General features: G+C 36.7%; 1 protein-coding gene across 1 annotated transcript in view; it reads right to left on the bottom strand.

Annotated features, from left to right (window-relative positions):
• The window catches only part of ARHGAP15 (Rho GTPase activating protein 15), a 697775-nt gene that overhangs the window by 115981 nt on the left and 565931 nt on the right, over nt 1-15863 (bottom strand). Inside the window, exon 12 of the mRNA XM_066345184.1 lies at nt 10505-10639. Coding sequence (XP_066201281.1) covers nt 10505-10639 — 135 coding nt within the window. The remainder of the gene's footprint in view (nt 1-10504; nt 10640-15863) is intronic.

The following is a 15863-nucleotide window of genomic DNA, read 5'->3' as shown; positions in this document are numbered from 1 at the left end:
CTAATTAGGTTTGCCCACCCCTTACTTGGCAGAGGAATAGACTTGAGATCTGAGTCAACCTTTTCCCTGCTGGACATATAAAGTGAGAAGAAAAAGAGAAAGGGGCCAAGAGCTTATTGGTTAGGCAGTAATCATGGACTCAGGGCACTAGGCATTTGACCTTTCAGAATTTCAAATTTTCTGAAAAATAAAAGTGTTGCATGAAATAAAAGAGGTGGGGGAGGAACAGCACATTTAAATGGAAAACTATAAATAAGTCAATGAAAAGAGAAAGGTCTCACAATTATAAAATATAACAGTTTTATTATAGTTCATGGACTTTTAAAAAATATGTTTGCTTTTCTTCTTCTAAGCATATTGCTTTTACTCTTAAAATCAGGACTGCTACTTGTTTTCTCTCAAATTGTATCCATTTGCTATGTTTCTGTTTCCCAAAGCATAGGTAGAAAATGTATGAGCCAATCCTTAGGGGAAAATTTCATTCTCCAAATCACATAACAATTCTCAATGACAATATTCCGCTGCTCCAGCATAAGCAGTATTCCACCCGGAAATTTACAATACTCCAGCAGACATCACACCTCAAGTTTAATTCTCCAGAATAATAAGAAATGATCCAAATGAAGAAATGCCACATTTCTAGGAGCCCATGATAGCCTTAGAAGCTATTGAAAGAAAATACCTTTATTGACAGAGAGGTGGGGACTAGAGCAAATGAGAGCACGTGACCATGTGTGAGCAAGTCAGAGAAAGGGGGTAGAGGGGTCAGTTCTCATTCTATATCAGGTTTGGAAAATAGATCAAGGGAGGTTAATGTGAACATTGTCTTGAGATAATTGTAAAAATAATGAAAAATTCTACCTTTTTAAAGTTAGAATATCATAAATTGTGAGTGCTGGGAAGAATAAACAAAGTATCTCAGGTGTGGAAGATGAGTGTGTGTGCACCTGTGTGTCTGTGCCCCTGCGTCGTGCACATGAGGAAGGTTAACTTCTAGAGTATGGTTTATTTGATACCACTTTTAATGTTTTTATCTGTGAGTAAGACATAGAGTGTGACAAATATTTGCATTGGCTGGTGACTAGTCTACTCGGCCACATTTTAAACTCCTTACCTACTGATGAGTCTATGACCTTCACCAGCTGAAACATAGGGTGCACTATCAGCAAGGTAGCTAATTTCCCACTGCAGAAGAGGAATTCCTTTAAAGTTATCTCTCCTGGTGTCACTGTGAATATCACTGATTTACTAATATTTAATAGAAGCAAGGCAACATCATATTGGAGAAAATGGTGAGCTTCTTGGTTATGAGTAAGATGTATGTTCTAGAATAAAGTGACAGGCTTTGGGCTAGTCAAGTGGCATTTTGCCTGGGAATGGCAGGAAGAACAAAGGAGAAATGTAGTGAGATAAAGAAAGAAAGTGGGAGTCTCTCGATCATGAAGCAAAAGAATATCCTGTAATATTTTCCTAAACATATTTGGTGCTCTGTGGAATTCTGGAAACAAATATTAAAGCAGAATGAAGATAGCCATATGTTTCACTTAAGGCAGCTTTACTAGAGAAAAGGAAAGGCTTGTAAGTATGAACAAAAAGGTCATCTGAGAGTGTGGGCTAAGGATGGTCTGATTGTACTTTGATTTAATAATACTAGTTAACATTTATTGAATACAAGTACCAGGAAATCTGTAAGTGCTTTGCCATAATTAGCATTTCATTAAATTCTTTACAATCCCCTTGGGGAAGATACTATTTTTATTTCATTTTATAGATGGGGAAATTGAGGGTTAGAGAGGTTCAGGAGTGGTTCAAGGTCTTACAGGTAGTAAATAGTGGAGTTGGAAATTAAATGGAGGTGGTGCTATGCAAAGCAGGTAGAAATTTTGGATTCACTGATGAGAATAATCTGAGAAATTAGCATGTCAGTGGTGATCTGGGGACATGTCAATGGAAGAGGGAGTGGGCAAAGACCCTCACTTTACCTGAGCTGCTCAAAGAGCCAGGAGACCAACTGGCTTGAATGAGATGGGCACAAGAAGAGACACGTGGGCCACCAGATCATTCTAGGGCTTTCAAGACCTTGCAAAGAATCTAGCTTTTCCTCAAAATGAGTGGCAAACCAGTTGCAGCATTTCGATTACATTTATAATCAGAATTACACTGGATTGGGTGAGAGAATTAAGAAAACAAAAACCATACTGGGGAAGTAGAAGAGGCTATTCTCTTAGAGATGTGGCCAGTCAGCGTTGGAAGTGGTGGGCTGGAAATTTTTTGGAAGGCCTCTCAGTGCTGATCACAATGTGGTATCACCGTCAACCCCAAGGATGCAAAGTGAGGCAGTGTGAAATAAAGTCACAGACCCTCAGTTTCATTAGAATCTGTTGATGCAGTGAACTTGATAACAGGCAATAAAAACCAGTCACTTAGATCTACCATTAGGGGAATGGGTCAGGATAACTGTTTGCCATGGAGGTTTTGAGGAGAAATTCTGCACTCTGTTACACATCTTTGGAAAGCATGTCTATTGAGTGAAAGCAGGGATACTTAGGAAGCTGACTCATGAAGGCTGACTGGCTGATTGCTCAGATTGAAATTTTAATGCTTTGAAAAGTGACCTTCTCAGAATATGGACGAAAGGAGTGCAAATAGAAAAAAAGTTTTAAGGAAAAACGAAAAGGCAAACACCACATTTTCAATGGAGTTGATGTCTTACTACTCAATTAATTTCAGAATCAAGAACCAATTTTAGTTCTGAATCACCTTCTAATTTTACTTACAAAGGACTTTTCATTAAGCCAAATTAAATAGATTGAGGTCCAGTTGTTTATTATTTAGCAACTAAAGCATCCCTACAAAAAGACACCTGTGAAAGCCATTTGGCTCTAGACAACAATTTTTTTTACAATTTAATTATGAATATAATTAGAATGATTTAAGAGACAAACTAGGCATCAGCCATAAAATTTCTAGTTTGCCACACACACACACACACTGATTAAAAAGCAACCGTAAGAAAAAAAAACCCGCCAAGTCTGTGAGAATGTTAGCTTGCAGTGGAAACTTGAGTAGAAGGGGGAAATTTGTAAAATCTATCTTTATTTTAATTTCAACCTTCTCTGAAATGGTGCTTGGAGGATATTTTTATACTATATTATTTTTACATCTCTGGTTTCTTTGTGGTGACCCTTCAAACCCTGTTTTTTACTTTCTCTAGTTTTAAGACTTTTTGTCACTACCATGCTTCAAAGTTTAGCAGCTGTTGGAAGTCATGTGCCTTGTAAGCTGTGTTTCTTTTCTCTCAAAGAGTGTCATCATGGACTTGATGATGCATCAGAAATAGTTTGAACAAAGGGCAAGATAAACTCAAGAGTAAAGAAAGTATTTGCAAATATACTTGACTGTCCCCCCCACAATTACTTATTGAAATTATACTCTGTAGGTAAAATGGCATAATGACCATGGAGGTAAGGGGAATATTAGGACATGCAACAGATACTTTCTGCCTTAGGGCAATGGCTTTAATTTAAATCATTCTTATATAAGGATAGTTTGACTGACATATACGGTAGTATGAGTTGTTTAATGGTGCCCAATCTTATGGATACTATTTCTCACAATTTGTTTTACTGCTTAATTAATCAGTGCTTACAAAATATGGGCATTAAAAAATATATTGTCTTCAAATGCATGTGTGATTAAGTCTTTAAATTGAAGAATTGTATATATTAATAATAATATTACTGTCTTAGTTTATTACCACTTGCCTAATATCTGTTATATATGTACATTCATATCTATATGGTTTTCACATATGTAAAAGAAACATGATATATAATAAACATTATATATAATGTTTTCTTAAGGGAAGCTTGAAAACATGACAGAGAAGTTAATATTAGTATTTAATAATTAAGAAAACAAATAATTAATACAGTTGTTTTGAGCAAGAACTTAGCTTTGATTGCATTCCCATGTTGGGGAATAAATAGATCATTACTGAGGGGTGGGGAGAAAAGTAATTACTTTTGCACACAAAAGGCAAATTTGAAAACTCAGAATACAAGTCAACAGGTACAAACTCCCAGGCTCAATTATGAGCATCAAAGAGCTGAAGTGAAGAATTTGGCCAAAATGAAATTTTCAGATAGTCCTTGAATAAATGAGTTTTGGTCCAGCCTGAAGTTAAAGCTTTAATTCTATCCCTCACAAATAATAGATAACACGTCCTGTAAGCAAATGCATGAAGTATATTCTCTTTACTTCTCTATTGTCTATTAATCAATCTATAGTTTCAATGTCATGTCAACTCCAATGATCATTTGGATTTGAGAGAAGGCACGTGACAATAGATTGAGAGTACATGTGACATGGAGGTGGAGCAGGCACTAACTGTAAAAATTAAAGAGGGAAACACAGAGTAGAAAGAAAAATAGCTCCACAAAGATTTACACACCTTAATTCTGAGAGCCTGTGGATATGATACCTTACACGATGAAAGGGATGTTCTAGATGTGATTAAGAACATTGAGATGGGGAATGTATTCTGGGTTATCTGGTGGGCCCAATGTAGTGGCAAGGATCTTCAGAAGTGTAAGAGGGAGGTGAAGGAAAGTCAGAGGGAAGTATGACCATGGAAGAGGTCAGAGAGATGTGAGGCTGGCCAGGCCACAGGACTGCTGCCTGGGAACGTGGAGGAAGTGAACCACTAGCGAAGGCATGCAGGCAGCCTCTAGAAGCCAGAAAAGGGGAGGAAATGAATTCTCCTTTGGAGCCTCCAAAAAGGAATGCAGTCCTGACACTTTGTTTCTAGTCCAGTGAGATCACATATCAGACTTCTGTCCTCCAGAACTATGAGGTAATAAATCAGTATATTTTAACTACTAAATTTGAGGTAATTTGTTATGGCAGCAATATAAAACTAATACACATGGCCTTCTCGGAAACGGTGGTTTTAACTCTGCAAGCAGAAAGAAGTCTCTGGCTGAGTACCCTGAAGTACTCCTGGAAGCAACCATTCAACATGAATTAGAAAGACAGAAGCTCTAGAAATGAGGGCTTCTGGAAACATGGGACTCTGTACAATCATGTCAGGGAAGATTAAGACAGTATAAAAGAAAAAGAAAAGCAAGAAAAAGGAAAGCAACGAAAAACTCCAGAAAAATAAATAAATCTATACAGGAAAAACTTGATCCAACTACAAAGAGAACCAAATGTGGCCAAAAGTTTAAGCAATTTTTGGAGTGTAAAAAAATTGATTCTATTTGACCTGGTGGGGAATATACTTTGAGAGTGTAAGAATTGTGCCAGTAAACTCTAGAGAAGAAATCTTTGTGAAAATGCTTGGATAAGCAATTTTAAAGACTCATAGTAATGAAAATATAAATGCTGTTGATTAGTTTTCTAATTACTCAAACCACTGAAGACTTAGAACATTAAAATTTAAAGGAGTTAATGACCAATGATTGTGAAAGAAGGAAAGAGAGGAAAAGGAAAAGTTAGGAAGAAAAATACATTCATCTTACAAAGGGAATTTATGAGCTTTTGTAGAATATTGAAACAAGAAACAGGTTTGTATGTTTTATTTCATATTTAAATATATCACATAACTATCAAATATTGCAGGAAGTAGAGTAAATAAGTTAATATTTCAATTTTATGAATGCATAAATAAGTGGAACAACAAATTGATGTTTCTCTCTATTTCTCTTTCCCCTTCCTCTGTCTCTCTAAAATCAATAAATAAACATTTTAAAAAAGCAAAACATAGTGGAGGGTTAAAAATGTACTCAGATAGGCCAACATTTAAAGAATTGATGCTTTCAGTATCTAGAAGTAAATATTAAAACACTGTTCATTGTTGGAAAGTTTTACCTTATTTCTAACCAAACACTCCAAAGTAAAATTTTCTGATTATTCGATTTAATTCTAACCTTGGTTTAAGAAAAGATAGAAAAGGTTGTCGTTTTATATAGAATGATATAGGATAAATAGGTATTATTCAGGGTAATGTAACAGCAGATATTTGGCAACAGCAAGTTAGTTAGTTATTCCTCAAGCAAGATTTCTTTTAGATAAACATTCTCAGAAAGGCAATGTAGAAGGATGAAAAGTATGTGTTTTAAAGTCTGAAATTAAATGCTAAGTTTAATATTTTGAGCCATGTGAACTTGAGAACTATTTTACGACTTGCTTTATTCTTCTGAAAAAATGAAATTCTTTCAAAAAATTATTGAAAATCTAATACAGGGTAAAGACATGTTATCTTATTTAATTTTCACAGTAACTATTTGAGCTAGAAATTATTTTCCACATAATTTTTCCACTTCTCCATTATCTCCTGCTTTGTTATTCTCAGAAAAAAAAGAAAAAGAGATAATAGTAAAAAATGCAATAACTTTTTCTCTTCTCTTTCCATTTCCCAGGAATTTGGGGGAAAATGCAGATATTAAAATAAAAAGGACACTCATTGTCTCTTATCTTTGGAACTGTAGAGTTACCAGGAATAAAAATAAGGAATAGAAGTAAAATTAGTACATTTCTTAGGATTTAGATGTACTGGAAATGTCCAAACTCCTGCAAGCCTAAAGATACAGATTGCATTACCTATTATAAAACTCTATAGCTGTGTTTTTGTACCAAGTTCATATTTACAGTACTAATAATGCCTTCAGCACAAGTCAATTCCAGGGAATTAGTCATTGCAGTCAATGGGTTAAATCTCCATGAAACAACCCTGCAGGTGACCCAGTTGCATTGACCTTAAGTATAGAATTTCAGATCAATAATTGTGGTACTTGGTTTCTGAAATATAAAACAATCTCTAGTGTTTTTGTTACCCCAATGGATATTATCAGACAGAGGATCACTATGGCAATTGCAGGTTCTTATCATATTAATGTTTGTTTGGGGTCCAAAAAAAAACTATTTAAAAAAATAAATGCCTTCTGTTCTCTTTTCTTGGAATAGTTAATGATGACTTTTAAACATATAATGAAAATTAACAGTAATTCAAATAGCACAAGGAGTTATTAATTGTTTATACATGAAATAAAATTTCTTCCTCAAAGGAGCATTCCAGATGGATGTAAAATTTTTTTGGTTTATTCACCTTTTAATTCTGTCATAAAAGGGTAACAGATTTCTCAGTTTGGGATCAAATAAAAATGTTAAGCCTTCACAAACAGTGAGAGAGAAAGGAGAAATAATGGTAAAGCTACAAAAACTGTGACATTGACTGGCATGATGATCTGCTAGTGTTTAAACCAAAGATCAAAAACCACTTCAAGTATTTATACCAATGGAGCAAATTATTTTGAAGCAGGGAGCTGGTTACCCATGTAATGAAGAAGCTAATAGCCAACTAAGGAAGAGAGAAGAAACCAAAACTAGCTGTTTCAGGAAGCCACTACCAAGCTGGAGGGGCAAAAAGAGGAAGAGCCACATTGCAATATGGAAGATGGAACCAGAGTGAGTCTGTCCAACCCATGCCCAAATCATGGAGGGGAAGGATCCTCAGGTAGAGAAGCTAGCCCAGGAAAACGGGTGTTCGAGGGAGAGGGGATGGTGGGTAAACTAATAAACAGGCTGGCCTTTTCCTCTCCCCCTTCTGTTATTTACTGCTGGTGGCTTCCACTAGCTACAGTAGCAGGAAGACTGCCCTCAAGAGCACCTGTGAAATACAGCTGGCTAAGGTCAAACTTCCGACAGCCCATAGCACAGAAGTGAAGGGTGAAAATGGCCAAGGAGGCTCAGAACCAACACATATGGTCATTTTTCCTGTAAATTCACTTTACCCGGTTGATTCCTGTCTATCCCTTTAATAAAAAGCCAAGAACTCATGACAGGTCTGTTGAACTTCTCACTGCACAGATTTTATAAGAAGCAATGAGAGCAATGACCAAGCTCAGCACTATTCTCCCCTCTGGCACTGGATGGATATTAATGTCTTTAAATTTATATTTTGGAAGATTTTTAAAACTCAACTGGCGCACAATGGAGTAAAAGTACTTCCTCTGATGTGGCTTTACTGTTGTTAAGAAAGTAGGTGGCTATTCTCTCATTTCTTGATGATATTTCAATATGATTTACAATCTAGAGATGAGTTTAGAACACAAAAACCAATTTCAAAGTTATGCCAAAAATACATGGGTTGGTAAGGATACCTCTTCATCGAGCAGTAGAAAATATTTCTCAGACATATTACCTTGTTCATTAGTCTTTCCACTCTATGGATTAAGTATGAATCTGAGCAATGTAAGGCAAGTTTGCTCAAATTGATTCTCCTTGAATAAGAAAGAAAAACTTGCCAGTCTCTTCACTTCTGGATTGATTTCTCTAATAGAGCTGTTAGCATCTATACACTATCTTACCTTTTAAAGGACTTTCTTAGCACTATCCCATGCATTCTCACCATCACCCATTTTACAAGTGCTAGCAATAGCCCTCAGTCTCAGCCTGCTTCCCACCTCCACTTGCCTTGTTCTGACCACATCGGTTTCTGAAATTCTGTCCAGTTTGGACCTGAGTTCTGTGATAGTACAGAGATGGCCTTACTCTTTCTGGAAATTCAAAGAACACAGTGTCACCTGGGGTCTGAGGGCCTGCTTTCCATATCTTTTAAGCTGAGGGAACTGAGGAAGCTTAACTAATGGGCATCCTATGTTAGTGGTTTTCAACATTTTTACACTGGGGACCAGGGAAAATAGGAGGATTATTTCAGGGACAGCTAAGGCAGAAATTACCCTGAGCATATGAATTAGACTAAGATTATTGGGTCTATAATCCTCATACAACATCAGGGTGGTTAACTCTTTTGTGGACCGGCATGAAATTTTTGGTGAACTGGTCCATAGACTGGCGGTTCAGAAAACACTGTCCTATATCACAGCCCCAAATCAACACATGTTCAAGTATGTTTCCAAATAAGATGATCTTCACTAAAAAGTATGGAAACTATGATGTGAAATTTGTATGACTTTTTAAAATATACATAATTAGAGATAGATACCCAAAAGCAAGTCTCTCCAATTTCCAAACAGAACACTGTCCTATAATTGTGAGTGATATTCCATGCTTGTGTGTTCCAAGGCACACTATCGGAATCAGCTGTTATGGAAATGCATGCTTGTTTATTTTTTCTTTATTTCTTCTTTTAAGTTAAGAGAGCCTGGGAACTATAAAATACTATTTTTCTCAAGAAGCAGAGGGCTCATGAAATGAAATGTTATGACAGGAGATAAGCGCTCCAGCCTCACCTCAAAGCCTGTAGTTAGAGCATAGTTACTATATTCAAAGGCCACAACAAGACAACACCACAATCTGAAATCGGGAGCAGGCAACAAGAGAAGAAATTTGGGAGAATACACTCTGCTTTATTCCTGTTGATATCACTTTGCCAGAACTTCTTTTTGTGAAATAAAAAACAGACTGAAAGGGCATATTGAGGGGCTGTTCTCCAAAATGGTCTCCCTAAATCCCTGCTCCCATTAATGGGAACACAGCACACACCACCAGCCAAAATCAGACCTCCTAAGTAGAGAATTTTTTTTCTTGCAGATTTCTCTTGTTTGGACTTTAATTAAGCTCCTTCCAGGCTTGCAAGCCTTTTAATTTTACCTTTCTTTCTTCTTTCTCTTTCCTCATTGAATCAGCTTACTTGCCAGGAAACTTTTTCCAAGCTGTCACAATCACAGTAAGTGTACTCTAAACTATTAAATTTGGAGATGAACTAGTAGTTGCTTCTCTAGAAATCAATAGCAGAATTTTCCATGCATTTGGAAAGATTTTTATCCATCCATCCATCCATCCATCCATCCATCCATCCATCCATCCATTAAGTGTACTTGTGTTTTATGGATAAGAGAATAATAGAAATGGAAGCTTCATAGACATAGTACAATGTCAATTAGCTAGCAAACGATATAACTCAACCTCACACTAAGTTAACATTTGAACAGAAGAAACTTGCTATTACTTAATTTAATACTCACACTGCTCATAGGCAAATTTTAGCTATTTACCAATGTTGGTAGGTGAATGGTGAGTGAGTGAAGGAGAGAAGATGATGCCTCAGTTGATGATTTAACATTTTCATGAAATGTAATATTTAATTCACTGAGGTTCTTTTTAAAGATCCCTTTGTACTCAGTTACATCCACTGCAATTCTGAAAGTATAAAGGCAGGGTTGATGCCAGCGGTGATCCCTTTAAAACAGAGTCTATGAGAAGCTATTTTCATTCAAGGAGGCTTGGTTGAAAATTGGCCACCCTAAATAGAATGCCTATTTTTTTTCTTTAATTAAAAAAAAACACAAAACCTCATATAATATTACAGGGCCAGAAATAAAAATAAGGCATCAAAAACACAAACACTAAAATGAAGGATGTGGAACATTGGAGATATTATTATCTCCATGATTGCTATTATCGTCATTCATATTATTTACTTAATAATCCCGCACTGCCAGCTCATTCCGCCAGCAGCTCCTGAGTGTGAGGTACTTACTGATCGCTTCCACAAACTGCTCAAAGAAACTGTAAGGGAAGAGCGGCTCAGGCAGCTCCCGGAAAAACATCTTCAGTGCTCCGGTGACAACGTGGATGTCCTCCCACTGGCTGTCGTCCAAATTCAGCTTCTCTTCTGGGAAAACACGAGGAGAAATGGAACAACTGGTTTTAATGAAACAATTACAAGACACTAATTATTATGTTAATGTTTGCCTACTATCATCAGCAACCGTTAACAGCCTTCTGCACCTAGAGGTTTGGTGCTGTGCATGTTTTTTTTCCCCCCTTTTTCCGTAGGAAGGGAACATTTTCAATGGAATACCATCTGTAGGAATGCAGCTAACAAAAAAACAAGAGACACAAAGAGACAGTGCCATTGACACAGTATGTCAGATACATTTATTCCCATAATGCATCAGTATGAAAATTAGCATCACAGCTCAACGTGATTCAAAGCTATTTGGTTTTGAGGCCGAGGGGCTAAGAGTTGCCAATGATGGCCGGCTCAAGGGACCGGCCTAAAGGCCTTGCTGAGCCAACAGGAGACATATGCTAAACATGGCAATAGAAAATGAGTTATTGCTTTACATGTGTTAGCCTTGCTATGTACAAGGGAATAATGGGTAACACTTTTTTCCTTTTTTCCTTTTTTTTTTTTTTTTTCTGAATATAAAGTCAGCAAGGAATAGAATACTGAGTGAGAAAGGATATTAATTCCTTCTTACTGCTTCAAAAAATATCTCTATTTTTTTTTTTAAGTTTTCATCTCATCAAGGAAAATGTGCCCAGCAACAATATTAGACAGACCCCTGTTGGCCTGTGTAGGCTATGCAAAACTGTCAAAAATGATAACACACTGAAGACAAACCACAAGTGCTTTCCAACTCCTCTTAGAAACAATGAAAATGCTTGCTGGAGAAGCCTGAGTGAGTTGAAACATTTATACATTAAAGAAAATAAATGCCTAAATGAAGTTTTCATAAGAAAGAGAGTTGTTGGGCAATTATTTTTTGCCTTTACAATATGAAAGCCTGGAATCCTTTTCACCCAAGAAGTGGATATAATATGGTCTGAAAATGACATTCTTATACAAAACTAAAAGGACACAGTGTGCAAAAGCATTGCTGCTGATCCATTTGTCTGTGAAAACATGTGATGTTTGGATTCTGGGCTTAATGAAAACTAAAGCTAATCATTTTAGACAATTTGATGGTTAATTGAAAAGCTGAATATCCTGACAAGAACTTAACAGGTATTTGGTCAACTGGAATTTTGTTTCTTTACCAGTGTCTCAGGCTCACATTCACATGCCCGCATGGTGTCAGTTTTTCAATGCAGAGGGGAATTTTCACCAAAAATTGTAAAAAGAAAGCAAAATAAACAAAAGCACCTGAGAATTGTCACTGTAGGAAATCTCTGCATGAGCTGTTTTGCTAATATTGTTCATGTCCTTTAAAAAATATTAGCTGAAATCTTTATCAGCTCTTTTCTTCTAAATGGATTATTATTTCCAGGGCTAGTAAGCAATGTTCTTATGCACGAGGATGTTTGTAATGAAAAGGAAGGAAGGTGGATCTGTGTATTTCAGATGGGTTATTTTTTTCTTCCTCTCAGTCTTTGATCCTACCTCAATCATAACACAATAGTATGAACCACAACAAAATCAGCAGAGGAGACCTTCTTTCTGCCCTGCAATCATTTTTGATTGATTGTATTTCAACAATTAGTCTTTTATTTGCTATACACTATTGAAATAGGACGATGGCATCTTAGCAGGCCAGCTTTAAACAGTCAACTGTTAACAATAGCATCAAAAAGAGAGACCTGATGGGGTTTACTGTCACTTTAAAGAACGGGGTTTTCACATTGTTGAAATCTGTCAGATATTTTGAAATGTCCCTCTCACTATGGTGCCACACCCCCTGCGTGCCCTTATAATAAAATTGGTTTTACTCCTGATTAAATCATTTTCTCCCTACCCACTACCATACTTCTCATAATGGACCTGTGCGCTCTACAGCTGGTGTTCTTCCCATGGTACCAATTCTTACTTTATCTTTTAAGCACTTTGCTGCTAAGATCTCATGCAGAGTGCTTATGTTTTGTTAAGAGCTTCATTCTTAGAGAAATGGCTTAACACATGTTCTAAAAATGTTGTACAACTTATTGCTTAAAACACATTTGGAAAATGTATAAGTACTGTAGCTTTGGCACTGAACTTTAAGTGGAAACCTAAACACACACACACACACACACACACACACACACACACTCTCTCTCTCTCTCTCTCACACACACACATGCTCACATACACAGTTATCTCTACCAGAAATTTATCAGAAAAGTCCAACATAAAATGCCATTCTGATGCATAGGTTTAAGATTGTCAAAGGAAAGTGTTCAGGTAAAAAAGAGGATAATTTCATCTTAAGTAATAAAACAAGAACAAATAATTGTGTGACCAAAGGCAAATGCCATCGATATTAGTCACGTTCACATAAACAGAAGTTAATTCAAATGATTGTGAAATGAAATATTTCAATACACATAAAAATACACAAAATACCATTCCAAATGCCATGTAATATCAATATCAACCTGTGTTACTTAAACCTGCATTCCCACTATCCATATCTATGTAGTCTTCATTTAAGGGAAAAAAATTATAACACTGTAACAAGTAGCTTAAAGAAATAATATGGCAAGTGTTGGAAATGTATCTAATTTTTATAAAAAAATTTTATAAACAGAGGGTCTTAATGTCTTCTTTTCAAGGCCAGTATGACTTACCTAAACATATATTTATGTCCATATTTGTACACCTTCTCATGAATGCAACCAGTTCTCGTGATGAACTCATCATAACCCTCTTTCTGTGCTAATGACTATCATTCTAAACACATTTGTATTATCTGATAGGTGTTTTCTTTTCTTTTCTTTTTTCTTTTTTGATAGAGAGTCAGAAAAAAGGACAGATAGGGACAGAGAGACAGGAAAGGAAAGAGATAAGAAGCATCAGTTTGTTGTGGCACCTTAGTTGTTCAATGATTGCTTTCTCATATGTGCCTTGATGGGCAATAGGGGGGGCCTCTACAGCAAAGCGAGTGACCCCTTGCTCAAGTCAGCAACCTTGGGCTCAAGCCAGTGACCTTGGGGTTCAAGCCAGTGACCTTGGACTCAAGCCAGTGACCATGGGATCCTGTCTATGATCCCACGCTCAAGCCAGTGACTTCGCACTCAAGCTGGTGAGCCCACACTCAAGCCAGATGAGCCCACATGCACTCAAGCCAGTGAGCTCGGGGTTTCGAACCTGGGTCCTCTGTGTCCCAGTCCAACATTCTATCCACTGCGCCACCACCTGGTCAGGCTCTGATAGGTATTTTCTAACTAAACTGCTGCAGTGATGATGTCTTATGCTTCTTTCTTTTCCAGAAGACTAGGGTTTCACAACAGTGATGCATTATTGACATTTGGGGCTAATTTTTTGTTGTGGGGGCAGTCCTGCACATTCTTGGGTATTTAGCAGCATCCCTGGCCTCAAACCACCCACTGTCAATATATTTCCTGGTGATGATGATGAAAAATATCTCCATATATTGCCAAATATCTCCTGGTTGTGCAAGTTTTCCCCAGTTGAGAACCACTATAATGAAGCCTATAAGAGTCTGCAGAGCCTGACCAGGCAGTGGCGCAGTGGATAGAGCGTTGGACTGGGATGCGGAAGACCCAGGTTCGAGACCCTGAGTGCAGGCTCATCTGGCTTGAGCAAAAAAAAAAAAAAAAAAGTTCACCAGCTTGGACCCAAGGTCGCTGACTTGAGCAAGGGGTTACTTGGTCTACTGAAGGCCCCCAGTCAAGGCACATATATGAAAGCAATCAATGAACAACTAAGGTGTCGCAATGAAAAACTGATGATTGATGCTTCTCATCTCTCTTCGTTCCTGTCTGTCCATCCCTATCTATCCCTTTCTCTAACTCTCTCTATGTCCCTGTGAAAAAAAAAGTCTGTAGAAGTTAATAAATATTGATTTATGAAGTTTACCTTAAGTAGGTAGAGAACTAGAAAATTAGGTATACACATAGTAAGATTTCTTTAATATGACCTTAAGAGTCAGTAATTTCTGTTGACAAAATCAAAACCTCTTACAGAATTAAATTCACATGACTACATTTCAAGGTGCTTTGCTGCAGAAAACTATAACCAACAATTACTTAGTGCTTGCTCATAGTCTAGTAGAGATTACACTATGCACTTTGCATTTGTTATCTAATGTAACTTTTTCAATAAGAAAATGAGGTCTGTGATATTGTTATCATCATCTTTATTTCACAGATAGGGAAAATCAGGCATGGGTAGATTAAATAAATTTTCTATGTCTGACAAGTGATGAATCCCAGATAAGGAGCCAATAAGCCCCCTCCAAACTCCTCCTGCTTCCAAAAACCACCATGTTCAGACTTAAACTTGGTGGCAAAAGCTAGAAAAGAAAAGGTAAATATTGTAATTGCAAGTGGTAGTAGATCTATAGTTACTTCACACATAGTGACTTTTAGATTCTATCCTTCAATATCTTACTTGAGGCTATGCTATTATCTGTAAACTGACTCATTATTTTTAATTACTCATTTATAAAAGAAACAAATTCTTATATAAAAATATAAAACAAATTTTCAATAAAAATTGCATTAAGAAAGGGGCAGATATGAGAACTGTGCATGCTAGAGTCCAATACTGTGAGGAAGTCTGGGTGAATCAAGATCCCTCAAACCCATCATCTGTTAACCTGTGCTGGTTTCTCCTGACCTTCTACTTAGGATTTCTTAAATTCATTTTGGTCATGGCTTCTGGTTTAAGTGTTTAAACATAACTGAAGATGGGTAAAACTCCTGAAGCCAAATACTATATAAGTTTTATGAAATTATAAAAGATATACCTAAATGTTATATCCAGACAAGGCCAACTTGAAATGCTTTTCCTTGAGGGTTTTTGTTTTATTTATTTTTTATGTAAAATCTTACGTATGTCAAGCTAAAAAAGCAATTATATGTGAAAGAAAGAAATTGACAATAGCTCTTAGGAGTAATCTTTCCTAAAAAGGAGAACTGAAAGATGGACTGTGATAGCCACAGTAGGTCACGTGAGTTCCAGAAAAGAAGGCACATGTACATGTCACAAGTAGCAGCATTCCTGGTCTCTGCCCTCTAGATTCTAATAGCAACTTCCTTCCTGTGTGACAACTCCTCCCACAAATTAAATATAATAAATAAATGTAAAGCCAGTAGCTACGGCCATCATCACAGCCACCTGGCTCGTGCAGGTTCGCATTTGACTCGGACAGACGATAAAAAAACAATGG

This window comes from Saccopteryx leptura, chromosome 7, assembly GCF_036850995.1.
Source record: "Saccopteryx leptura isolate mSacLep1 chromosome 7, mSacLep1_pri_phased_curated, whole genome shotgun sequence".
Lineage (NCBI taxonomy): Eukaryota > Metazoa > Chordata > Mammalia > Chiroptera > Emballonuridae > Saccopteryx > Saccopteryx leptura.
The sequence above is the reverse complement of the archived record's forward strand: the minus strand, read 5'-3'. Positions and strand labels throughout refer to the sequence as shown.